The sequence below is a fragment of the Dryobates pubescens genome, chromosome 3 (assembly GCF_014839835.1).
Source record: "Dryobates pubescens isolate bDryPub1 chromosome 3, bDryPub1.pri, whole genome shotgun sequence".
Taxonomy (NCBI): Eukaryota; Metazoa; Chordata; class Aves; order Piciformes; family Picidae; genus Dryobates; species Dryobates pubescens.
Genome location: NC_071614.1, coordinates 7,264,306 through 7,291,609, shown reverse-complemented (window position 1 = coordinate 7,291,609; position 27,304 = coordinate 7,264,306). Strand labels below are relative to the sequence as shown.

The following is a 27,304-nucleotide window of genomic DNA, read 5'->3' as shown; positions in this document are numbered from 1 at the left end:
ACGGATCTGTGGGCTCCCTACAAGTCCTGAAGTTCATATTGGGAGAGCCAGACAGAGAATTCCACAAAAGCTATTGAAAACTCTTCATGTGAAGGGTGTGAACAATTACTTTCTAGTGAAACAATGCTAGATTAAATTTTAGCCCACCCCCCAAGAGAGCAGTTCTCTCTTGAGAAGACTAACGATCATTTACACATTTATCACACAAGTAATCCTTTTATGGTCTGGTTCATAACCAAAGGAAACTACTGTAAGAAACAGTGCTAATTTTCATCTTTACAAATCCTGTACACTTTTATTGGTGAGTTTTCCACACTAAACTATTTTTCTGGTTTCCAAATAATGACTTTCGGCTGGAGGTGAGGAGAAAGTTCTTCACAGAGAGAGTTGTTAGCCCTTGGAATGTGCTGCCCAGGGAGGTAGTGGAGTCACCATCCCTGGAGGTGTTCAAGAGGGGATTAGACGTGGCACTTGGTGCCATGGTTTAGTCATGGGGTCTTGGGTGACAGGTTGGACTTGATGATCTTTGAGGTCTCTTCCAACCTTGGTGGTTCTGTGGTTCTGTGACTTAAGCTATCCAATCAATGCCAAATTGGCTTCTTCACTTCTGTGAGTGATTTTACTATGTAATTATTTCTAGATATCTACAGGCAAATGGCATTCTGTGAGACATAAAGAACTGACTGTGATGAAAACGTGTACACAGCATAAAAGATCCCAATAATACAGCTCTTGTGTATCAAGCCCATAGTCTGTTTTAAGCAGGTTTAGTAGATTAGCTTTCTGTGGAGCTGACAAATAAAATTCATCATCCTTGAAAGAAAATGAAAATAACCAGATGAATTTGCAGTGTTGGCAAAATGACTGGTTGATTTTTTTCCCTCTTTTCAATTCTGTTGCACACATTAAAAGCACAATACCCTTCTTTGAATGTCCACACGTGGGATGTTTGTCCCTAGCGCACTGCTGCCAAGCTCCACCATCATGATATCTTCTCTGATTGAAGATGCAGTGTCAGAGTCAGGAAATAACTTCTAATTTGTGGGTCTTTGCATGCCTTCTAAAATGTTCACCCTTTGAAAGGCAAAAGATTGGCTTTTGATTTACAGTGGAATCTCGACACCTCCTCAAATTCCTAGACACTTAAGGTGTCAGGAGGCTGTTTCTATCATGGGTAAAACAGCAGGACTCACAACAGCAGCACTGATTTACATCTCCACAGATTTTGGGGGCTTGGAGCAATTAGGGCAGTAGGGTAATATAATATTAAGAAATGCTGGAATCTGTGTATTGTGTTGTGGGTATTTGTCCCAGCTGCTGTAGTGTTGGAGACTCACTAAAATGAGGTTCTAAGCACAGCATTCCTTCACCTTACCAGTGCTGTCTTGCAGACAGGCTGGAAAGCATAGAATCATAGAATCAATAAGATTGGAAGAGACCTCAGAGATCATCAAGTCCAACCTGTCACCCAACAATTCATGACTACTAAACCACGGCTTCAAGCGCCACATCCAATCCCTTTCTGAACACCTCACATTACTTCCAGGAACTTGCTCTGGAGTACAGCAGGAGTGAAAAATCAGAGGAGCAGTCTCTGTGTTGTTGCACACTGCTTAGAATCAACCTAAAGCCCAGCAGAAGTTTGTGCTAGGACCTGCCACTTTGAATTGAATGGGTAGAGTACCTGATTTCTATTAGCAGTTTCTATGATCAGTTTGTAGCATTTCCAATCATTACATGCCTGAAAACAAAAAGCCAGCACAGGCAATTTGTACCAAAAATAAATAGATTAATCCTCCAGTAGAGTAGAATAGAATAGAGAAGAAATCCAGGTTGGAAAACACCTTTGAGATCATTGGGTCCAACCTATCATCCAACACCATCTAATCAACTAAACCATGGCACCAAGCACTCCATCCAGTCTCTTCCTAAACACCTCCAGTGATGGGGACTCCACCACCTCCCTGGGCAGCACATTCCAATGGCAAATGACTCTTTCTGTGAAGAACTTCTTCCTAACATCCAGCCTAAGCCTCCCCTGTCACAGCTTGAGACTGTGTCCTCTTGTTCTGGTGCTGGTTGCCTGGGAGAAGAGACCAACCCCCAAAATGTTTTCATGGGGTTGCCATGGGGTTGCAGGCTTTGCAGATCAGGCTGTAAGCACTGGCTCATGTGGCACCTGCTGAATAAAAGATGGCAGGTGGACCTGCAAGGCTCTTACTTGGAGGTTAAATCCAACTCGTCAGTGTTACTGTTTGGTCCTATTGTATAGGTGAGAGAGAGCACATGGGAGCAGTCCAGAAAAAATCAGTGTTGCTTATATCAGTAACTTACAGAGAAGGCTCAAAATCAGGGGTCTGTGTTTTCCTAAATACAGGAAAAGTGCTTAGTCTTTGCTCTGGTGCTTGTTCCCTTTTGGATTAAATGGTCATATTCTGTAGGTTGTATGAGGCTCACAACATAGTTTATGTTATTTGCAACACAGCAGTGTGTAAAATACACCTAAGATGTATATTCTGTTCAACAGTGATGGTAATTATTTCATAGCTTCCAGGTGGCAGTGATTTAATTTTGTATTTCTGTGGGGAGCTCTCCCACAGTTCAGTGATTGAGCATGTGCAAGTGCTGAAACCCCATCCCATGAGAGGAGCTGTGAAGAATCAAAGCTGTTCCCATTTACCTGGGACAAGGTGGCTGTCACGCTTGGGGTGGCTTAGTGTTCACACTGGCACAAGGACCAGCACCAAACTGCAAGTCCAAAGAGCTGTTTTGCAGCAGCTGTATCTCCACTCTCTGATAGTCTGACTCTTGCTTTCAGGGAAAAAAAAGGGAAATAAAAGCAGCTTGCTGTGTTCTTCTGGGTGAATTTCTGAACTCTCTTAGCTTCTCTTGTATCTCTCTCTGTTCAGTTCCCCTGCTGTAATTTCCTGTCCTCCAGGGCATGGCTTTAATTTCTCTTGACAGCTACTGAGGTTATTGACTAGAGAGATCCAAAGACTGTCAGGCATTCCCACAAGGGAATATAACACAAATTTATATGAACCTCAGTTGTTCTTTGCAGAAGAGTCTGTGTCAGTGGCTGTCTTTTCCCCCATCACTCTGTTCAGTCTCATCTGAACACTATGTGAGGGAACTCCTGAGCTTTCCTGCAGCCCATGGCTGAGCACTCTGCCGAGTTCATAGGGTGTGTTTGCTCTCCTGTGGTCTGCAGGCATGCACCTCATAGTTGGGCTGGGGGGAACAGGGCAGTTACAAGCTGCTGAACTGTGAGGGGTAAGCTGATGGGATCTGCTTGCTTCTCAGGCAGCGGAAGGATGAGCTGGAACAGAGGATGTCTGCTCTCCAGGAAAGCCGGAGGGAGCTTATGGTTCAGTTAGAAGGCCTCATGAAACTGCTGAAGGTAAGGAGCTCTACCTCATACTACCAAGAGTGAAGCAAGAGAGGAGGGGGACAAGATAAGACCACAAAATTCCTTCACTATCTCCACCCATAAAATTTGGCTTGCTTTCTTTCCCTTTCCCTTTTTTGCCTCAGTCTTTCAGTGCAGAGGTTTCAGATGATGTTGTTCCTATAGTAGCATAGGAACACGCATCACCATCGCCACTGCTGAGTGGAACATCAGGCTCTGAACTATGGAGAAATTGTTGCAATCCTTTAAATAGTACTGCAGCAGAAGGCAATCCACTTCAGTGTTGCTCTTTCATTGAAGGATTTGGCCACATCTCTGGATTTCAGGCTAGCTGTTTCTGGATCAGCCATTCAGCAGCACCCAGACATTAAATATTTCATGGTCCAATTTCAGATGTTTTAAAATTTTTCTCTGTTGATAATATACCAAAAAAAAAAAAAAATAAAAAGACACAGAAACTGTGAGAAGAACAACTCAGCACTGTACAGTTTACCCACTCCAGCTGACTGTACAGATTGCTTTTGGTGGTTCCTTAACTTTGCCCATTCAGTTGCTAGTTCTGTCAGACATGGACAGAGAGGATTTGAAGTAGGAAATGGTAGTGGCTTTCTGCAGGCTTTGCACTGTCCTGGTGTTTCACAGTGTGCAGAGGTGGGACCATAACTTGGCAACATACCTTCAGCTATCTCAACTGTACTCCATGTTTGGCTTTTTTCTCTCTTCTTTACTCTCATCCTTACTAATCTCATGTGCTGATCCTCTTTCTCTTTAGGAAGAAGAATTGAAACAGGTAGTAAGTTCCCTCCTTAATGGAGGCCTTACTAACTCCTAAATGTGATTGTGTTCCTGTGATTTACTTTACTTCCTTTGCTTGCAATGTGTGTGTGTGTGTTCTTCTGACCAAAATTAATACCTTGCAGTTTTGCCAGACATTATTTTCAAGCACCCTGTGCTAGTTTTCACCATTAAACATCATAGTCCTCCATGAAGTGGGTCATGGCTAGAAGGATTCTAGGTCTCTTTTTTCACTCTTCTAAACAAGAGCATTTAAAATATGGAAACCACCACCCAAGTGTGGTGAAACCAGCCTAGAATATGAATTAAAGAACAGTTCTACCAGAGAGAGCATTTGGAAAATGGAATGAGAATGGTGGAACTTTAAGAAAAACATAACTGAGTTCAAACTAGACCAGGGCAGCTTCAGCAACTTAGATCAAAAAAAGGCAAGTGTTTGTATTCCTGATGGTAAATTCTAGAAGATTTAACTGGTGTGGGGGATTTTAGTATTGAAATGGATCTTGGGAAGGTATTATCTAAAGACAAGCACTTTTCAGACAGCAGCCAGGTAAAAATGTTTCATTTTAACAAAGCAGGTTTCCTCTTGCTTTCATCAGTAGAAATACAGGCAGAAATGTGGTGTAGAACATGCAGGGTTTGTGGGTAGTGCTCACCTTTGTAAAACTAACACCATGGCTAATTGTTGTAGAGCATTGACCCACTGCACTCAAAAATATCGGACTGGCCAAACATCAGCTCCGTGTGAGGGCTGTCTTCTTTTGATTCTGCCCTGTTAAATATCTTCCATTCACAAAACAGAATCACAGAATAGAGAGTCACAGAATGCATCTGGTTGGAAGAGACCTTCAGGATCATCCAGTCCAACCTTTGATCCAGCGCTGAAGAGTCAACACTAAACCATGTCCCTAAGTGCCAGGTTCACACACCTCTTGAACACCCCCCAGGGATGGTCATAGAATCATAGAATCAACAAGGTTGGAAGAGACCTCAAAGATCATCAAGTCCAACCTGTCACCCAACACCTCATGACCACTAAACCATGGCACCAAGTGCCACATCCAATCCCCTTTGAACACCTTCAGGGGTGGTGACTCCACCACCATCCTGGGCAGCCCATTCCAATGGCTAACAACTCTCTCTGTGAAGAACTTTATCCTCACCGCCAGTCTAAACTTCCCCTGGTGCAGTTTGAGACTGTGTCTTCTTGTTCTCGTGCTGATTGCCTGGCTCCATCACGGCCCTGGGCAGATCATTCTAATGTTTGAGAACTCTTTCAGTGAAGGAATATTTCCTAATAGCCAGCCTGAGCCTCCCCTGGTGCAGCTTGTAACCATTTCCTCTAGTCCTGTCGCTTGCCACCAAGGAGAAGATTTCAATGTGACAAGAGTTTCCCTATCATATAAAGTGTTCAGTGGACAGTATAAGTGGAAGCACATTTCTGAGCTGTTGGGAGGTATGAATTATTTTTTTTCTGAGAGTCTTGCTGAATACCAGGTGATGATGCTAAGGAATTACTCTCGGTTCCCGTTAAACGATCCCCGTTACGCTATGCCGTTTCATGATCGGCTGAGAGAAACGGGGTTAAATTAATTTCGGGGGGAATTCAACTGGAATGAGCAGCTTGGCCATTTATCTAATGCTTTCGGGCTTTCTATTTCTCTGCTGCCATTCCCTGAGAAAGGATAACGAGGTGGGTTTTTTTTCCTGTCCCATCCCTGTCGTTTGGCGAGGCTGTGAGCAGGGCTTTCCCCATGCCATCCCTGGTAGTGCCGGCAGAGGGCGCAATGCGCTCAAGCTCCTGCAAAGTCAGCGCTCAGAGCAAGCATTTGCTCCTAAGCAAGCCTGACGCTTGAGAGGGGGGAAATCCTTCCCTCCCTAGCAAGGATTAACTTAACATCCGTGGCAGGTTGACTAGGCATGAGCAATTAAATAAAATGCATGGATTTTTTTTGGTTCTAGAAGGCATGAGAACATTGATCTGCTGGAGGGTAGAGAGGCTCTGCAGAGGGACCTCGACAGGCTGGGCAGATGGGCAGAGTCCAGCGGCATGAGATTTAACACATCCAAGTGCCGGGTTCTGCACATTGGCCACAACAACCCCATGCAGAGCTACAGGCTGGGGTCAGAGTGGCTGGAGAGCAGTCAGGCTGAGAGGGACCTGGGGGTACTGGTTGATGGTAGGCTGAACATGAGCCTGCAGTGTGCCCAGGCAGCCAGGAGGGCCAATGGCATCCTGGCCTGCATCAGGAACAGTGTGGCCAGCAGGAGCAGGGAGGTCATTCTGCCCCTGTACACTGCACTGGTTAGGCCGCACCTCGAGTACTGTGTCCAGTTCTGGGCCCCTCAGTTTAGGAAGGATGTTGACTTGCTGGAACGAGTCCAGAGAAGAGCAACAAAGTTGGTGAGGGGCTTGGAGCACAAGCCCTATGAGGAGAGATTGAGGAAGCTGGGGTTGCTTAGTCTGGAGAAGAGGAGACTCAGGGGTGACCTTATTGCTCTCTACAACTACCTGAAGGGGGGTTGTAGTGAGGCGGAGGTTGGTCTCTTCTCCTAGGCAACCAGTACCAGAACAAGAGGACACAGTCTCAGGCTGCGTCAGGGGAGGTTTAGGCTGGAGGTTAGGAGGAAGTTTTACACAGAGAGAGTGATTGCCCACTGGAATGGGCTGCCTGAGGAGGTGGTGGGGTCGCCGTCGCTGGGGGTGTTCAGGGCGAGGCTTGACAGGATGCTTAGTTGTATGGTTTAGTTGATTGGGTAGTGTTGGATGATAGGTTGGACATGATGATCTCGAAGGTCTCTTCCAACCTGGTTAATTCTATTCTATTCTATTCTATTGATAGCTGCAACCAGTATCACAGTACATTAGAGGTTGGAAGGGACCTCAACCCCCCCTGCCAAAGCAGGATCACCCAGGGTAGTCTGCATAGGAATGCATCTAGAGAGTTCCAGATGCATCCAGTGTTCACCAGGGTCAGGACTGGGTCTAGTCCTTATAATACAATAGAATAGAATAGACCAGGTTGGAAGAGACCTTCAAGATCATTGCATCCAACCTATCAACCAATCCAACCCACCTAATCAATTAAACCGTGGCACCAAGCACCCCATCAAGTCTCCTCCTGAACACCTCCAATGATGGTGACTCCACAACGTGGCATTTGGTGCCATGGTCTAGTAGTCATGAGGTCTTGGGTGACAGGTTGGACTTGATGATCTTTGAGGTCTTTTCCAACCTTGTTGATTCTATGATTCTATGATAGTCTTGCTTGGTATCCACATCAACAACTTGGATGGAGTGACACAGTGGCCCCTCAGCCACTTGCCTGGTGATACAGAACTGGGAGGAGTGGCTGACACCCAGTCAGGCTGTGCTGCCATTCAGTGAGACCTGGGCAGGCTGCAGAGGTGAGTGGAGGGAGCCTCATGAAGTTTCACAAGGGGAAGTGTAGGGTCCTGGGCACAGGGAGGAATAATACAGTGAACTCATCTGGGCAAGCTGCTGTGGGTGACCCTGCTTTACAGAATACAGAATTAATCAGGTTGGAAAAGAGCTTTGAGGTCATCAAGTCCAACCTATAACACAGAAGCCTGGTCTAGTGTAAGGTGGCAAGGGGGATAGAACTAGGTGATCCTTGAGGTCCCTTCCAACCCTGACAATTCTCTGATTCCATATATCTGTGGTGGCTGTGGTAGCTCCCCCTTCAGCATGCTTTAGTCCTGGTGGGGCTGCTGAGGTTTGGGAGCAATTTGGTGCTCAGTTTCTCAGCTGAGGTTACCAAGAAGTCACTACTGATTATCATAGCATGTTTCAGGCCATAAGCTTTAGCCTGTGGAAACCATATTTCTCCTGATAAGTACTGAGCAGGAATCAAATCCTAACAGCACTCCATTGCCACAAATTTGGGCTGGGCTGGCGCTGAATGAGTAAAGTATACTTGCAGTGCTCATCTCTGTGAAATTAGGCATTTCTTGATATCCTTCTGTTTCAACTTAGTATTCATCAGTTCTGCCTGGTACTGTCCAAACAGTATAAAAAGAGGGGAGTATTTCACTGGACAAGAGACTCCAAATGCTTCATCTCTCCGTGCTTCCCAGTTTATTCCACTGCTGAAAGCTGCAGATAAGAGAGCACTGTTTATTATAAACACAAGATCTCAGTCATGGCTGCAAAGCAGACACTAAGGGTAACAACTGGTGTGCAGCAGCTTTTCCATTTCTCATGTGGGAAAATTCCAGCAAAGAAGCACTGGCAGGCATCTGTTATTTTTAGTGAATAAAAGGCCTGGTTTGTCGTTCATTCCTTAAATGTTCCTTCACTATAGGAAGCAAATGTGGTCCCTTTTTTTCCCTCATCTTCTCTCAAAGTTCCCACCGTTGTTGGTGTTCCCCAGAATCAAGTGAAAAGGCAAAGGGGAGCTGAGGGAGAAAGGGCAAGAAAAAGATGGAGATGGGAACCAGAAATTCTGTCACAAATTTGTTTCACAGAGGATGAAACATTCCCCATCAGGCATGAAAGGAGATAACTGTAGAACCCAGATCCCCTGCTTGATGTGCAAGGAGTGCAACCTCCAAGGACCTTCAGGCATCTCCAGGTTGCTCTGTGCCTTGCCTCTGGAAGACTGGAGCTCTGCATCTCCACTGCAGTGAGTTCAGACAGTTCCAGGAACAAGAGAGCAGCTGTCCTTTATATATTCAACTTCCCTTTCATCCATCATTTAAATGTTCTAAAACCAATCATTAAGGAAATTACAAGTATTAAATCCTCCATTCTCCCATCAGTTATGTGCTTATTCCTCATAAACCTAATTTGCCCTTGATGTCTCTCTGGTGATAATGTCTCTTAGAAAGAAGTGATAGGAGAAAAGAACAAATAGCTGAGTATTCTGATACATTATTTATGGTCCAGGGTAGGAATTCATAGGAATCTCAAGGGCAGCGTTGCACTCCTGCTGCAGTGGGCTGCTGTTGTCTGGTTTGGAACATATTTGCCCAACCATATCAGTGGCAGCCACTACAGGAGTCAAAATAAATGCTGTGGGATGAATTAAGAAATCCTCCTGAATTCTCAGAATAAATGCAGGATGAGGGAGAGCCTAGCCCTTGTGTTACTGTTCTCTGGAAAGAGCCTGGGGCATGTCTTGCAGCTCCCCTTAAACAGCACTGGAGCCATCTCCATCCTTGGCACCTACCAAACACAGGTCTTCGGTCCAAAGCCATGTGCAGCTTGCTGTGAGCTCCAGCAGTTGTATTTCCTTTATGTGGATGCACATTCCCAGGGGGTTTGAAGCAGTGGAGGGGAAAGGACACTGTCTCTTGGTGTCCCTTGCCCAGCTGTGTTTGTAAAAATGACTATTTCTGTACAGCCCACTTGGATTTCAGCTAAGTGACACTAACTGTGAGGTGCTAACAGCATGACATTTTATATGACTGGTGTTAAAACCTTTGCACTTCCAGCAGCTTGAACCCCCTAGCAGGAATTTATATTGCCCTATCCCCACAGTGTGTTGGGAGTGCCTGAGTGTGTCCTGAAGAGCGAACAGCTTCATAGTGCATGATTTAAGAGTGGCTTAAAATAGTTCTCCAGCTCTGAACAAAAAGCAGAAAGCTGGATTATTTATTGCAAGTCTCAGGCTTTCTGTGACAGAGAGGGTGCATGCACCATGAACTTCTCCTGCAGGGAGGTGGAGGGCAGGGCTGGGATCTGCTCTCCCAGCAGAGCTCTGAGGGAAGGGCCAGTCCCTGGGCCCACAGCCGTGCCTGCATCTTTCCATTCTCCCAGCCTGTGTGGGTTGTGTGAACTGGGGGGGAGAGAGAGGCAGGAGGGCAGAGTACTTTGGTGTTATTAACTCTGCATTTTTTTGTCATTTAGCTGCCTGACATTTTCCCATGCTCAAAGGAAGTCAGATCTTGACTCATGTTTTCCTACTTAACTGTTTTTCTACATGGAAGCCTTGCTGGCCACTAACAACTGACCTCAGGAAATTTCTCTTAGGGAAATTAACACGGCCCAACTGCTCACAAACAGCATGAGCCCTCGAGCTGAGGGATGGGTGACAAGCACAGCAGGCAAGGGCTCTTCCACAGACCTGCCTAACCCCCTGTGATTGTTTTGCAGACCCAAGGGGCTGGCTCTCCACGTTCCTCACCCAGCCACACGATCAGTCGACCGATTCCAATGCCCATCAGGTCTGCCTCTGCCTGCTCTACCCCAACCCATGCACCTCAGGACTCTCTGACCGGGGTGGGAGGAGATGTGCAGGAAGCCTTTGCACAAAGTAAGTGTCATTAATAGCTTGTCTGGGGTACTCAGAGACTGTTTGAAGAATCTTTATTTCTTGTGGCTAATGACTGTATGATCTTGAGCTACTGAGTTGCCTTCAGTGAAAGAAAACCAAACCAAAATCTGCAGCAGCTGTGTTTTGCCCCTGAAAATCAACTTTATCAGCCATCAGACTGTGCTGTCAAAGCAAGCAGGTAAGCAGAAACCAGACAATGATGCCAACTGACGGACAAATTTAGTGGTGAGAGGGAATTTTGGTGCACTTAAACCAGTCATCAGTGCTCTGTTAACCAGAAGAAGAATTGCTATTGACCTCAGCCAGGCTATGTCATTGTGCTTGGTTTTAAATAGAGACCTTCCTAGGAACAGGAATCATAGAAGTAGTTCAGGTGGAAACAGCTTTTCTAAGTCACCGTGCTCTTCTGCTCCACGAAAGAGGGCTTCAAAATTAGATCAGACTGTTCAGGATCTTAAGTAGTTGAGTTCTGGATAACTAACTTCTGGCACACATTTTCCATGGCCTTGGCATAATTTTTTTCTCCTTGTATCTGATTGGAACATCTCATGATGCAGCTTGTGACTGTTTTGCCCTGTCCTTTTTCTTTGGGCCTTGGAGAAAGGTCCAGCTAGACTACCCAGGAATCAAATCTGGAAGCCTAGATGAACCCTTCCTTTGTGCTTCCAGAGAACTGCTGTAGGCTGCACCGTGCCTCTTTCCACTCTTTTATTAAGTTGCAACAAATTGTAAACTGTTTGGAATTTCTAAAGCCAAAGATTATTATTTTGAATACTGAAGAAAGGAAACAGTCTGTGTGATCTAAATAATGAAATAGTTCCTCTTTCTCTGGTCTTGCTCTCCTAAAATATTTACTCACTGCAATTTTTATTTGAGTACTTTTTTTCCCCCTTGTTTCCCTGGTACAAATCAAGTGTCAGTGGAGTTTGCTCCCAGGAGGCCAGTTCAGCACTCTCCTGCACCTTCCCCTTGATTTTCATGGGAATTGAGTCTAAGTGTGTATCTTAAGACAAGGTTGAACTTGAAATTCCATCAAGAACTTTCTGCTAAAGTGCCAGTCAATGCACCTCTTGAACACAGGCATAATTCCTAGTCCCAGCATAACAGGGTATTTCACTTGCTGTAGCAAAAGAAACATGCAGGATAATTATTTCTTCTTTATGGTGTGAAAAGAAAAGTCAAGACAGGCAGAAATACGAACCACCAATCCCTGTGCTCTTATTGGACAATTTCTTCAGAGCTGAGTAAGAGGAATAATGTAATGACCACAATAAAATAGTCCATAAATAACACTCAGGCTGCCTCGGGCGAATGCTTTTTAAGCATAAAAATGTGTTCTGTTAAAGAAAAGAAAAAAGGCAAAAGCAGTATAGAAAGGTAAGTGATCATATTTACAATTGCTGCATTTGATTAACACCTAGTTTTGTGTCATTAGTTGCCTTATTCTCTAGATGGGAAGGTCAGACCCGAAGAGCTTGAAGCTGGCTGTTCTGTCACATCTTGACGCAGGATTTTAAGGGGCGGGTGGGCTGAGGTTTAATGGCTTCATTCTGTGCTCTGCACCAACAGAGGCCTGCCCACGTATACATAATGCAGGCATGATTAAAGCTTTCTCTAGCCTTTGCCCTTTCCTCTTTCATAGTGTTTGCAAGAGTTCAGAGAGATTAAATTGGGAAGACTTTAGAGAGGGAGTGGCTGGCTGAGTGTGTGTGTGTGTGTGTGTGTGTGTGTGTGTGTAAAGAGAGAGATTAACTACTTCAATTTGCATTTCACTAACCAGTTGCCAATTGATACAATAAGAAAAGAAAACAAACAAAAAAACTTCTTTAGTAGTTGAGAGACTTTTTAAAATGTATTGGTTTACATGCAGGCAGTTTTAAAAGCATCTGCAGCACTCAAATCTTGCCAATAATCCAGTCTGGAAGATTAGAGATTCTGTGGGATATATTACCACAGTATCACAGTATCACAGTAACTAAGGTTGGAAGAGACCCCAAGGATCATCAAGTCCAACCTGTTCCAACAGACCTCACAACTAGATCATAGCACCAAGCGCCACGTCCAATCTCCCCTTGAACACCTCCAGGGACGGCGACTCCACCACCTCCCTGGGCAGCCCATTCCAATGACGAATGACTCGCTCAGTGAAGAACTTTTTCCTCACCTCGAGTCTAAACCTCCCCTGACACAACTTGAGACTGTGTCCCCTTGTTCTGGTGCTGGTTGCCTGGGAGAAGAGACCAACCCCCACCTGGCTACAACCACCCTTCAGGTAGTTGTAGAGGGCAATGAGGTCGCCTCTGATCCTTCTCTTCTCCAGGCTAAACAATCCCAGCTCCCTCAGCCTCTCCTCATAGGGCTTGTGCTCAAGGCCTCTCACCAGCCTTGTTGCCCTTCTCTGGACACGTTCAAGTGTCTCGATGTCCTTCCTAAACTGAGGGGCCCAGAACTGGACACAGTACTCAAGGTGTGGCCTAACCAATGCAGAGTACAGGGGCACAATGACCTCCCTGCTCCTGCTGGCCACACTATTCCTAATACAGGCCAGGATGCCATTGGCTTTCTTGGCCACCTGGGCACACTGCTGGCTCATGTTTAGGCGGGTGTCAATCAGCACCCCCAGGTCCCTCTCCGTTTGGCAGCTCTCCAGCCACTCTGACCCCAGCCTGTAGCTCTGCATGGGGTTGCCGTGGCCAAAGTGCAGCACCCGGCACTTAGACTTATTAAATGCCATCCCATTGGACTCTGCCCATCTGTCCAGTCGGTCAAGGTCCCTCTGCAGAGCCTTTCTACCCTCTAACTGACTAACATCTGTTCCCAACTTGGTGTCATCTGCAAACTTGCTGATGACTGACTCAACCCCCTCATCCAGATCATCAATGAAGATGTTAAAGAGGATGGGGCCCAGCACTGATCCCTGGGGGACGCCACTGGTGACTGGCCACCAGCTGGATGTGGCACCATTCACCTACAATAGGAGCTATGTTTGGGATCTGGGGGAGTTAAGCATGCTTTACCCACAGCCTGCTCCTAGGGTTGGAATATTTCATGCAGCTCACAAGAATCTTTCATGATTGATGGTTAAGGGAATATTGCCAGGTTCAGCAGGGAAGCACTTCTAGATCCATTATTAGAAAGAGTTTGAAAGCAGCCTGGGGCTGTTTAGAGAGGCAATAGTGCTTCCTTTATTAAAAAAAAAAAAGAGAGGGAGACAGTAAATTATGGAATCTACAAGAAAGTCCTTGAGCTACAGGAGAGGCTGAGAGGTAGCAGAAAAGAAAAACCCATGTCAGTCTTGATGAGGTCAAGTGTGTTTCTTCAACATTTGCCATAATTATCTGGCAAATAACCTGGCAATAATGCTGTCATTAACCAGAGCTCTGGGAACTTAGGCAAAACACTTCATTTCTTCCTCCTCCCCCCACAAACACTGTAAATGAGTTCATGCTGGATTTAATCTTCTAGGCCTGGTCTGGTGGTGTCACCACACAAATGCAGGCTTGATGGCAATGAATAATCTCCAGATATCTGGCATTGTGATTAAATGAAGCATGAGGATAGACTTCTGCTCCTGCATACACAGTAAATGAGGCCATTCTGCAGCAAACTCTTCTGCACGTGTCCCTCATAAGGACTTTGATACCCTGAATTATCACAATGGCAGCTTTCAACAGGGTCAAAACTGCTTTCAACAGGAAAACATATGTCTGGTGAAGAATGGTGACACTGTGCTTTGTCTGTCTCTTGCTTCAGGTGCAAGGAGAAACTTAAGAAACGATTTGCTGGTGGCAGCAGATTCAATCACCAACACCATGTCTTCTTTGGTAAAGGAACTAAATTCTGGTGAGTGAGGCTAACGGGGTGGGTAGTCATGGATGGCTGGTCACCACACTGACATTTCACATGGATGTGGAAAAAGGCAGAAAAATAAAAGCCAACACCAAAGCAGTTTCTGGAGCACAGCCGTTCTAAAAGCCATGGACACTGAGATGCAGCTGGGTACAGTGAAAACTTTGAGAAGTTTGTTTGGGGTTCCACTTGGGGAGTGAGATTCACTCTTTAGAGATCTCATTCAGTGTGGAACACACAGGAACTGCTGTAAAATACAGCCTGTAGTATTCTCACATAAATGTAATGACTGAGATAAACAAAAGCTTCACTGTGCTGTCCCACCACAAGAAGAAAACTCTTAGCTCTGCAGTGGTACAGTGTCACAGTACATTAGAGATGGGAAGGGACCTCCACAGATCATCGAGCCAAAGCAGGATCACCCATGGTAGTCCACGCAGGAATGCATCCAGGCAGGTTTTGATTGTGTCCAGAGAAGGAGACTCCACAACCTCTCTGGGCAGCCTGTTCCAAACAGTACACTGTGAGGAGGTGGCATTCAAAGTTGGAAAGGCAGAGAAACACTTAGAGAAGCAGGCAAATATCCTTACTCTCGTGGAAGCTAAATGGAACCACGTGTCGCCTTCTGCTTCACAGAAGTGGGCAGCGAGACAGAAAGCAATGTGGATTCGGAGTTTGGGCGGACTCACTTTGATGACCTGGTTCCGTCCCCCACGTCTGAGAAGGCTTTCCTGGCGCAGATCCACGCCCGGAAGCCAGGCTACCTGCACAGCGCCGCTGCCGCCGGCTCCCTCCGCAGTGACATGTGGGTACCTGCTCCCTTCGCCTCCTTCATCTCGTGTTTTCTGCTGAAAAGCAACGTGCAGCAGGTCATATTTGCCTCTCCCTCTCAGCTATATGGTTACCAAACAAATTGCCAAATCCCAGGGCTGACAGCTTCATGGTTAGACGGTAGTGAGCTCTGCAAACAATAAAGGCCAGGGCTTAGACTGCCCTTAGGGAGTCTTACATCCAGCCTGGGACACTCAGGGAGCATGTAGGCTGTGGGACAGCTGTGCTCCCTAGTATGTCCTGCAGTTCTGTTCCCTGCTTATCTAGGCTGAGGGGCCTGTTGGAGCCCACTGGAAGAAGAGAAGTTTTTAAATGAAAAAGCCAGAATGCTTTTTCAGAGAATCTTCATTTGGGTTGGAAAAGACCTCTCAGATTGAGTCCAGCTGTCACCTACACCAGCATGCCCACTAAACCACATCCCAAAGTGCCATGTTTGCATTTTTTAGCCCCTTCAGGGATGGTGACTCCACCACCTGCCTGGGCAGCCTGTTCCAACACCTGACCACTCTTCCAGTAAAGACATTTTTCCTAATAGCCAACCTAAACCTCCCCTGGCAGTTTGAGGTCATTTCCTCTCATCCTATCACTTGGTACTGAGGAGAAGCATAGAACTGATCAACAAAGCATTTTATTTGTAGAACCTAAACAGGCATCTTTCCAGTTACTTGTAGTTTGACCTTTGTGTCAAAATACTGAGAACTCAATATTAACCAAAACTTCCATCAAGCCATACCCCCAAAATGCCTTCAGCTGAGTATATCACTTGATGTACTTTGTCCATACTAGACCTCTGGAGATGGGGAACAGCAGAAGTGTTTTTCACTGCCAGGGAAATACTACCCAGTGTGGTTGGACTGAAAGTATTCCAGTCTCCTCATTTTTGAGGAGAGCTTTATTGACTCTGAAGCTCATTCATCTCAGGAGGCTGTTTATTAATGATTGTCTTTAGGGTTACAGAGGATGGAGACCCCTACGTCAGAGCAGATGATGAAAACTATGAGAACGACTCTGTCCGCCAGCTGGAGAATGAACTGAAAATGGAGGAATACCTGAAGCAGAAGCTGCAGGATGAGGCATACCAGGTGGGAGAAGGACACCAGCTGCCCATGTATCTCCATAAGAGAGAAACAGTAATGCACCATAGCTGCCCAGGGCCCCTTTTAACCTCTCCTGGGGCATGATCTGTTCTCGGTTACTGAACCAGCCACATCCCAAACATTCCTGCTGTTCTTCTCTTCTACAGACACACATGCAGCCAGTCTTTGTGCATATCCAGGAAGATCACAGTGCCTGAGGCACAGCACACAACAGTAGTTCTTAAGCTTACCAGGCCATCAAGTGGGACAGAACTGACTCTGAGCTTGTTCTCTGCCAGTGCCTACCAAGTGACTTTGACCTTATTCCCCTACATCGTGCAGGCTGGTTGCTAGTGTCAAGATTCAGATTGGGTTTTTTCCTTCAGTAGCAAAAAACATTCTTGAAGGTTTCTGCAGTGTGAACTGTAGCTCGAGTGGAGCCTGTGTCAGAATCTGGAAGGAGAGGAAAGAATCTGAGTTGTACCCCAGATGACCAAGTATTCCTCAACATCTTGTATGGAGAGGCCTGGGGATTTGAACACTCCCTGAGGAAGTTTGCAAAGGCTGTTTAAGAGTCTGGGTAAAGCAAATCTGCCAGGAGGAGCTGGAATTCTGTAGATAGCTTGTCCTGTCTGCCTGATGGTCTCTACTTCTACTTGGTGTAAGGGTCTATTGCCAATTTTTAAGTTACTCTGAGTTGGGTCATCCTAACATAAAAATCATTACTTCTTAAACTGTTGGTAGTAATGCCAGTAGGAGGGCAGACCCAGTGCATCTATCTGGGAGCTGAGCTGCAGCAAGTGTAAAAGCCTCTATGTGATCAAATAAAATGTGGAACTCACCACTACAGAGTATAACAGGGACCAAAAGGATAAATAGGCTTAAAAAAGGGGCATTAAGCAGGTACTGAGAGATCAGGTGTATGGAAATGAGGCTCAAAAGCTCCTTCTAGGCAGAAATCCTTTAAACTGTTGATTAGTGGGAGATAACAGAATTAGCCTTCTTTTCTGGTAGTCTTTCTCTAGTGTCCACTGCCTGTCAGTGTAGACAAGAATCTGGGGCTGACAGTCTCATGATGTAAGGAGGAATGGTGATGCTCTTGGTCTTTTCTCTGTGTAGGAAAAGTTCAGTGACTCATAACAAAATTGCAGCTGCTTTTGAGATTGATCTGAGCATCTTCTCTTCTTCTTGTTGTGATTTCCCTAGGTCTGCTACACAGCCATGGTGGCCTTGCCAAAAGTCATTTCATTGCAAGGGACATTAAGGACATGGTGACAGGGGTAGAATTGTCATGGATTAAGGCAGCAGTGGGTGGCATGGGGTCTTTCTGTCACAATGTTTTTATTCAAGATAGCAAATGGCAGGAATGACAGCCTTTAAACTTCTGAATAGGATGACCAGCTACTGCTGATGTAATGGAAAGTAATTGTCAGTTATAAAGAAGGAGCACCTCAATGGTGCCAGCTGTCAAGGATTGTATCATGTATTTATCCTGAGACATGTGCTTGGCTTTGGTTCTCTGCACTTTGCAGTTAACTTGTGGCGGTTTGCTGCTCTCTTCCATTTCCTACTTGAAGCACTGAGTAGTCTCTAATGAAAGGCATTATTTTCTACTTGGAAAAACAAAGATGGGGAAAATTCTGCACAGGGTGTCCTGTTGAGCAGTGGCCAGATCAGCTATTCTCATTTTGCATCAAACCACTGGAATTTATTGCAGGCTCTTCCACTGTTTTTATTCACATGTACACTGCATTCATCTGAACAGCCCAAAAAGCAAGCTGCTGGCAGTAGCTATCATAATGCATTTGTCAGCTGAAAAAAAATCTGCAAGGGAGGAACTCCTACGAAGGTTACGGAATGGTAACCTCAGTAACAGTATGGTGACCATTTTGATGTTATTAAATGTCTCATTTCCTGTGAAAGCAGCACATTTAGAAAAACATGTAGATGTGGCATAGCATGGAAGGTGGCTGGTCAACACCCACTCTTGTTACTGCCTGTCCCCTTGTCTCCAGGCAAGCTTTTCAAGCTAAACTCTAAATTAGCGTTTGAAGTATGTGCAGAAAACCCAAGACACACAAGCAAATCCATGACAGGGAACCTCAAAGGAGGCTTCTTTCTCTCCTTTTTTTGGATGCATGTTGTAAATAACACAGTGTCTGGACCAGGAAAACACACATTTAGTGCACAAGTGCTAACAGTGCTTCTCCTCCCACACCTGCTGCCAATCGTGGCATTGTTAGAGTCTGTTGCTGGATGTGTTGTGTAAGACACTTTTCACTGAGTTGATTTTCAGGGTCCATAATTGCTCTGTGTATTTCTGGGCTTGTGCATGGCTTCCTTCAGAATAATACACTGCCTGGCTGCTCACTGGCTTAATTTGTCATCTTCTTGTTTTCTGTCCTCTGTTACCTACAGGTCAGTTTGCAAAGTTGAGTGCAATATCCTTCTCTCTCCTCTCAAGTAAGTATCACTGTAATTCAAAAGACTGTTTGGAGTTGACCCTCCTAATGTGCATTTCAGTTGCAATGCACCTTGTGTTGCCTGAGCATATGTGACAATGTTACTTGTTTCCTTTAACCTGGGAATCTCTCTAAATCATGTTTAGTTTTTCCTAGTCCTGCAGACTCTTGTTAAGCCACCCCCACCCTTTTTATCTTCTTCCCTGGGCTTTTCATCCCTGGGGATGATGACAGATATATTAGCCAGTACAAAGAAAACTTCACCAGAAGATAAGGAATTGGATTACATTTCAAGAGACCTGAGTTCAGTTCTTTACAATCCCTTAGTCTTCCTAGGATAACTGAAATAAATCATGTTCTAGTGAGACCAGAACATCTACTCTAGTGTGTGAAACATGAGTTAGGTAAACATGAAAGAAAGAAATCCACCAGCTGCTTAACTACATAGGGTGTTGTGGAAGTTTTAAAATGCCCCAATCCAAAGCTCAAGGTACTCAGCTACTAGCTAGAGTCTGGCAATCCAAAGATAAGGCAAGAAGATGAATTTCCTGCTGGCCCATATTCAGGTCATGTTCCTTACACGTGCCAACCTCACAGTTACATCACTGAGCTCAGTGCCAAATTCAGCAGTTGTGCTATTTTTGTGAAGCAGCCTGGTGTTCTGAACTTTTGCCCAGGAAATAGCAGACCACACATTTCCTTCTTGCCTCATCTGAAGCTGCAGGCTCTGCATTTGTGACTTCCTAGAAGACTGCAGTGCCCTGCTGTGAAGATGGCAGTGAGACAGTTATGTCCACCTTACTGCGACAATGAGCCATGGGGTAACAGGGCCAGAAAGGGAGGAGAAATCTAAACAAGGGTCTGACTGGGCTGCAGACTGAGTCTTTTCCTCAAGGCCAGAGGTGAGGGCAACCTAAGGTCAGCTATCAAACAAACACTTCAAGCTGGGAGCAGGGTCATGTTCAGATAAGCAGAAGCAGGGAACTAGCCTGTGCCACCTTTAGCAGGAGCTGACGTTGCTTGATTTTGTGTACTATGTTTTATAGCAGACCTCCTCATTTATATGGCATTTTCAGTGGCAGCATCTAACCCTGATTCAAGGAGTTTGCAACTTCTGATCTCAGTAGAATGTGGATATTAAAGTGTGGACCTTGTGAAAGCAGCTGCCAGTCTTCAGTGTTGAAAGCTGTTAGGTACTTTTAAAGGATCCATCTCGGTGTCTCTGGCAACTAAAGCAGAGTAAATGGATGTGAAAGGCAAATAAAAGGCAAGAGTCACAGTACTATAAACATCAAATAACAAGCTCATAGAAATTCTTCTAACAGTGCCCTTCAGGTTGCAATCATTCTCAGTAGCCTTGTTAAAATCATGAACAGTGTAGGGTTTCCTAAACATTGACAGCCAGGAAAAAAAATACCTTTTCTTCTTCCATTTTCTTGCAGCTGTCAGTTATAGATCAATTCACATGAGAAGGAAAATAACCTTTCAACAAGAACAATGTGTGTACAACTATGTGTAGCTATGCATCTCCTGCATGCTTTTGGAACCTTCTGAAGCCCTGTCAAAAAAGGAATTTTCTACAGTCAGAATCATAGAATCATATTGTTGGGATTGGAAAGGACCTCAAGGATGATCTAGTTCCAGCCCCCCTGCCATGGGCAGGGACCCCTCACACTAGATCAGGTTGCCCAGAGCCACATCTAGCCTGGCCTTAAAAACCTCCAGGGATGGGGCTTCTACCACCACCCTGGCAACCTGTTCCAGTGTCCCACCACTCTCATAGTGAAGAATTTCTTCCTAACATACAATCTGAATCCATATATTTCTATTTTTTGTTCCATTCCTCCTAGTCCTATCATTACCTGACACCCTGAAACTCCCTCACCCACCACATCTTCCCCTTTTTCCCTTCAAATCCCAGAGCACCTGGGCTCTGGTTGAGTCTCCACCCACCCCAGGTGTGGCCACTTGGTCTTCCCCACCCACTCCCCTTTTTAATCCCCCCCAGGAAAGGCAGAAGCCCTAAGCTGAGCCCATCTGGGCTGAGGGATCCTCCTCTCATCACCGGTGAGTCCTCATGGCGTGCACTGGGTGATGGTGGTGGTGACAACAAAGGCCGGGGGGCCTGGTGGCCCCCCGGTTGTTAGGAACAGGATTGATTGCTACTCCAATATCACCCATGGGTGCTGGCTGGGCTTCCTTACTGGGGCTGAGCTCCTCTGTGTGGTATCTTGGCTGGTGAGGGTCTTGCCCCCAGCTGTGGGATGGGTGCAAAAATGGTGGTGGTGGAGCAGAAGCTGTTTAGAATGCAGAATCCCTGGGAAAGGGACATTATGACAAGTGAATACGCATCCTTTGTACAGAAACACACAGTTAACCAGGTTGGAAAAGACCTTTGAAATCATCAAGTCCAACTTACCATCCAACACCATCTAATCAACTAAACCATGGCACTAAGTGCCACATCCAGTCTCTTTCTAAACACTACCAGTGATGGTGACTCCACCACCTCCTGGGGCAGCACATTCCAATGGCCAATCTCTCTTTCTGTGAAGAACTTCTTCCTAACATCCAGCCTAAACCTCCCCTGGTGCAGCTTGAGACTGTGTCCTCTTGTTCTGGTGCTGATTGCCTGGGAGAAGAGACCAACCCCCTCCTGGCTACAACTTCCCTTCAGGTAGTTGTAGAGAGCAATGAGGTCTCCCCTGAGCCTCCTCTTCTCCAGGCTAAACGACCTCAGCTCCCTCAGCCTCTTCTCATAGGGTTTGTGTTCCAGTCCCTGCACCAGCTTTATTGCCCTTCTCTGGACAGGAGTAGTGGACAGCAAGTCAAGTGAGGGCATGCCCCTCTGCTCCACTCTGAGACCCCACCTGCAGTGCTGGGTCCAGGTCTAGAGTCCACAGCATACAAGAGACGTGGCCTTTTAAGTCATGAGTGGCCAAGGGTGACATTTTCCACTGACTTAATAGTTTGTATTGAACCAAGTGGAAAATCTTCCAACTCTGAACCCCCAAATCCCTTCCATTCTTTTTTATATGAATGCATTGTTAAATTATTATTTATTCAACTTGCTGGTTTTCCCAGACAGAAGTCTTACTGGGTAACATTTTCACTGGCCACTGACATTTTCAGCCCTTTGCAATGTGGACCTGGCCATTTACTGTTTGGGAGGGATGGAATGCTGGATCTGTGGTCCAGGGTCCAAGGCAAGTTACTAGCCCACAGTTAAAGGATGTATAGGTTTCAGATTTGCTGTGCCCACTGCTTAAGGTCACCTTTCCCAGATGTGACCTGGCCTCTCTGGCCATAGAGCCCCAGAGCTCACTGACTGCATTTAGAGCTCATGCAGTGTGTTTCCTTCCACTTACAGACTTCATGCCAGAAGCTCAGGGAATCACAGGGGTGTGAGTTGGTTGACTGATGTAGTGTGAGGTGTCCCTGCCCATGGCAGGGGGGTTGGAACTAGATGATCCTTGAGGTCGCTTCCAACCCTAACAATTCTCAAACTGTGCCAGGGGAAGTTTAGGCTGGAGGCAAGGAGAAAGTTCTTCACAGAGAGAGTTGTGGCCATTGGGATGTGCTGCCCAGGGAGGTGGTGGAGTCACCATCCCTGCAGGTGTTCAAAAAAGGATTGGATGTGGCACTTGAAGCCATGGTTTAGTAGTCATGAGGTGTTGGGTGACTTGATGATCTTTGAGGTCTTTTCCAACCTTATTGACTGTGAGACACTTGAACGTGTCCAGAGAAGAGCAACGAGGCTGGTTAGAGGCCTTGGGCACAAGCCCTACGAGGAGAGGCTCAGGGAGCTGGGGTTGTTTAGCCTGGAGAAGAGGAGGCCTCATTGCTCTCTACAACTACCTGAAGGGTGGTTGTAGCCAGGAGGGGGTTGGTCTCTTCTCCCAGGCAACCAGCACCAGAACAAGAGGACACAGTCTCAGGCTGCACCAGAGGAGGTTTAGGCTTGAGGTGAGGAGAAAGTTCTTCACAGAGAGAGTTAGCTGTTGGAATGTGCTGCCCAGAAACATGGTGGGGTCACCATCCCTGGAGGTGTTTAGAAAGAGACTGGATGGGGTGCTTGGTGCCATGGTTTAGTTGATTAGATAGTGTTGGATGATAGGTTGGACTCGATGATCTCAAAGGTCTTTTCCAATCTGGATTTCTATTCTATTCTAGAGGGGATTGGATGTGGCACTTGGTGCCATAGTTTAGTAGTCATGAGGTCTTGGGTGACCGGTTGGACTTGATGATCTTTGAGGTCTTTTCCAACCTTACTGATTCTATGATTTTATGATTCTTTGCCTTTTGAAAACAACAGCAGGCTAACAGCAGTCATCTTCCAAAATGTCTGCTACATTCACTCCCCATTTTTATGGTTCTCTTCTTTATTTTTCTCCTTAAATCCTCCTCTTCTTTGCATGTAGGCGTAAAAAAGCTGTGAAGGAGCTGTGACCAAGCTAACTGGGAAGAAGGAGCTTTAGCTCTGTGAATTTAACTCTCAAATTACCCAAGTGATAGGGATGGGTTATGAAAATCACTGTTGATAAATAACAGAAAAGAACCTGTGGGTTGTTACTGAAAAAAAGGTCCAGAAACCTTTTTATAGCATTTGAGTCTCCCATTGAAATCAATTCTGGCATTTTTGAAATGCTGCAGTGAATGGAGAGCTCTGAGGCTCGTTAGTGCTCATTATTTCTTGTATGAAAATCCCTGTCCCAGGGCTGGCTGGGGAACAGAGAGAAGCCTTTAGAGACTTTAGAACAACCCTCCTGCGCTCCACCAAGAGAAGTAATTCATCCGGAAAATTCAAAGCAAACCCAAATCCTTAGCAGCACTCTCAGGACATCTTCACCCATCCAGTGTTTCACAAGCCACTCTGATTTCCCTCTCATGGTTTATAACGATACCATCAAGAAATGTGAGCTGTGCCTTTATTTATATAACCCTGAAATGGATTCAATAAAAATCAGTCTCGAGCAGCTGAGGACTGACCTCCTCCCTGCCTTTCATTTGCATTTCTTGGCTGAGTTGTGAAGAGCAAAATGTTCCTTTATTAAGCTTTCCACATCCCTTTGCAGACTTAAGCATTGCAGATGGGTGTCTGGTGTTTAAATAACAACTCATTTAAAGTGTACCTCAGAACTTTTTTTATGAAGCTCTCAATTAGACTGGCAGTGCAGGTTTCCCTTCCATTCATCCACCAAATGTTAATGCTGGGTCTTCTTTAACTGCCTGGCACAAGGAGATAGTAAATTAAGATCATCATACCATTTGGGATGCTTAGGTGTTAAGGAATTGGAGGCATTTGGGTGTGAATAATTAATACAATCAAAGGGTGCCAGGAAGGAGAAGCAGCAAGCTAAAGTACCTGATCTTTCTCCATCCATTGGCTTTAATTTAACTCTTTTTTTGATGAATTAATTTGTATTTCAACTCTCATCTTGTAGACAGGCTTTGTGCCTGACCTGAGTGGAAAAGAATTCGTGTCAGTAGGGTTTGGTCTTCTATGCTCTTGTTAGCAGCTCGTACACAATGTGAATTGGGTTTTCTGTCTGAGGTAGTTCAAAAGAAGGAGGATGAGCTCCTTAACTCTGACAGGTCAGGTGGGTACACAGTGCCTTTGTAACAGACATGGCAAAAGCAGAAGCTTTCAGTATTGTCTGACTGTAGATCTGAGAGCAGCGTTTTCCATTACCAGCTAAAGCTTTGGTTCCTCTAATGTAGGAATTCAAAGTCTTACTGATCCTTCAGGATATGGAGAAGCACCAAGGAGAGGTTGGTGCACCAGCAGATGAGGCTGTGTGCAAGCTATAGCAGCAGAGTCATCCTTTTAAGGAACTGCATTTCTTTTTAGGCATAGGAAAATATACCTGAGTATGTAAATGAAAGGTGAGACTTACACCTTAGGAGGAGCTCCTGATGGTGACTCTTAACTAGGTGACTGTGCACAAGGGGAATAATCCATAGTTTTGCTACTGATAATGAGCAGCCTGGAAGGGTAAAATGGAAGGGAATTTCTGCAACTCTGTCAGTACAGAGCCAGTTACCCCAGGGTCCCACAACAGAGTCTTCTCACCTGTGCCAAGAGTTTCCAACTTCCCTGTGTCCTGTGAGTTTCTGTTGGCATTTTCACTTCTTTAGCTCTTTCAGGGATACCTGCAGCAATTAGCCAGATCCTCCTTCGGTTTTTTCCTCTCAGTAAAGCAGCAGGCAGAGGCTTTACTTGCTCGGCCTGTGTGGGTGCAGCATCTTAAACCAGCCCCTCTTTTAAGAGCCTGCCTTCCACGTTTCTCAACAGGCAAGCCGCAGCCAGACAGACAACGAGAGCTACGCAAGAACTGACGATGAGGAGAGCTGCTGTCGGACAGACGACGAAGAAAACTCAGCTGCAGACTTGACAGAGGAGTGGAACCAAGAGGTGCAGCGTCTCTTGGCACACAAAAAATAAACACAAATAAATAAATCCCATGACTAATTTCTGAGGACTGTAGCACAGTACTTTTTGTTCTAAGAGTTGTAGTTTGTAGGTGTGTGTTTTTGACAACAAGACCTTTTGTTTCGAGCTAACTTGTATTAGCTACATCTTCTGTAACGTGGCTCATTACCGGCGAAGCAGGCAGACTGGCAGAGGTGCTGCTGTTACAAGGGATGGCAGTGTTAATAACTCACAGAAACCCTTTGCACATGATATTGAACCTCTTCAGTTTACAATGACAATACTGTTTATAGCTAGAGCTTTGATTTCTGAACACTTTGAGGTTTTAGGAGATTGGTTTACTTACACGCTGTACATTTTGGGGTTGTGTTTTGGTGTTTTTCTTCCATGGGAGAAGCTTAAAAAAAAAAAGGCTACAATTATGCATTTAACACTGAATGGTTATCCTCCTGAGTGTATATATCCAGTAGCCCCCAAAAAAAGAAACCAACCACAAAACAAAGTACCAGGCTGTGTTTGCAATTTGTTTGCAAGTCTTTAAATGAAGACTCCCACAAAATGTACTAAAACCATGATGATATCCTGACCAATATTAATAATCACTTAAATAGACCTCTCTAATTTAGGGCTAATGTGTAACTTAGGAATGTTTCTTTCAAGAGTAATCTTAACAAAGCAGCCATAGAAGTTAGTGTAAATATACTTGTTTTTTGGTTTTTTCCTTTGCTTTTCCAAATAGCTATCATATACAAAAGGTGACATTCAAATGATATAGAATCTAGTTTTTAAATCAGCACAGATCTTCTTAAAACTGTGAACTATGTTTTGAAATACTCGTTGCTAAAGCTGTTTATAAACCACAGGTGCCATAAGATCCCTGAACTGACTGACGTTAACGTATAATCCTCCATGGTACTGTTTCATTGATGTTTTAGCTCTAGTAAGCATGTGTTCAACAAACTGGCTCTTTCCATCTCTCTCTCCCCCTCCTCCTCTTCTTCCCCCTCCCCCCCTCCTCTCCTCCCCTCCATTTTATGTTAATTTCGAGGCCTTCAGCTTTAAATGTACAGGCTTAAAGTGCGCTTGCAACTGTTCTCTTTTGATTTCCGAATGTGTATTGCCTTAGCCAGCCACCAGATGTTCTGCATGCACTCTTGGAAATGTGTAGTGAGACTCTTTGGGAGCTGGATGGAGACATAGCTGTCAGAGAGAGAAGCACAAGACAAGGGGTGGATGTTTTGGAAGGACAGGCACACAGTTACAGACTTGGAGTGTTGTCCAGGTTGGTATTTTTGGAGCGTAAAGGCTTTTCAGGAGAAAGGGAACTTACCTGGCTGGTTTGGGTTAGGCAGTGAGACTGCTAGCTAGAGAGTGTTTGCTCTGCTGGGACTACAGAGCTGCCGATAGTGCTGAGTAGGGATGCAAACCGGCTGTAATGCCCTCCCCAGGGCATAGTGCTTGGAAATAGGGATGACACCTGCACAGCACACAGCACTGCTGTGCAGAGAGAAGTAAGAGCCAGGCTGGGAGCATCTGGACCAGGAGCCAAGCAGTAGCCCAGGGCAGTGTCACACACAGCCCTCCTGAGGTGTGCAGTGTGTTAGCTCAGGGCAGCCTCTGTGCTGAGGGAGGTCTACTGCCCGGCTACAGCCTCGCGGCTTCCAGTGTCTGGCTGACCTGAAGCAATGCTGCCTGACAGCCCTGCAAACAGTAGCATTTCATACAGATCTTCCCCACCAGCACAGTTTGCCTACAGCAAGTGGTGAGCTGCCCACCTGCAGCAGGCTCACAGGGTTTGTCTGTCCTCGCTGGCATGGTGACGTGGATGTGCGCTGCTGTGTGTCCGTGAGACTGCTCTGTAGCTCGACCCAGTGAGTCCAGTTGTTTGCATGCATTCTTGAGGCTCGTGGCTGTTTCCCTGGGCACTATGTGTTAGGGAATGAGTATCTGTATGAAAGAGCTGCTGCCATCGTTCACTTTCTTGTTGTATTGCTGCGTGTGCAGATCTCTCGTCCGCATCTCCTTGCCTATCTGGCTCGCTCTCAGACATCCAAATGCACGCTAAGGCATCTGGATATCTTCATGTAAGCTTTTCATTTGTGCAATCACTGGTCTTTGCTCCTGGGGTATGTGCTGTCCTGGCAAGGCAG

At 45.6% G+C, this 27,304-nt stretch overlaps 1 protein-coding gene across 6 annotated transcripts in view; it reads left to right on the top strand.

The window, feature by feature from the left end:
* DTNA (dystrobrevin alpha) overlaps positions 1-25,860 on the top strand; it is a 232,385-nt gene extending 206,525 nt beyond the window's left edge. For 3 of the 6 annotated variants that reach the window (XM_054179624.1, XM_054179631.1, XM_054179630.1), the window contains 7 exons: positions 3,304-3,400; positions 10,323-10,482; positions 14,257-14,346; positions 14,989-15,157; positions 16,133-16,265; positions 18,678-18,722; positions 25,017-25,096. In XM_054179624.1, the coding sequence (XP_054035599.1) occupies positions 3,304-3,400; positions 10,323-10,482; positions 14,257-14,346; positions 14,989-15,157; positions 16,133-16,265; positions 18,678-18,695 (667 nt within the window). In that variant the 3' untranslated portion in view covers positions 18,696-18,722; positions 25,017-25,096. Of the gene's footprint in view, positions 1-3,303; positions 3,401-4,181; positions 4,200-10,322; positions 10,483-14,256; positions 14,347-14,988; positions 15,158-16,132; positions 16,266-18,677; positions 18,723-25,016 lie in introns of all 6 variants that reach the window. The other 3 variants (XM_054179625.1, XM_054179626.1, XM_054179629.1) reach the window with 2 other exon arrangements.
* The last annotated feature ends 1,444 nt before the right edge of the window (positions 25,861-27,304 follow it).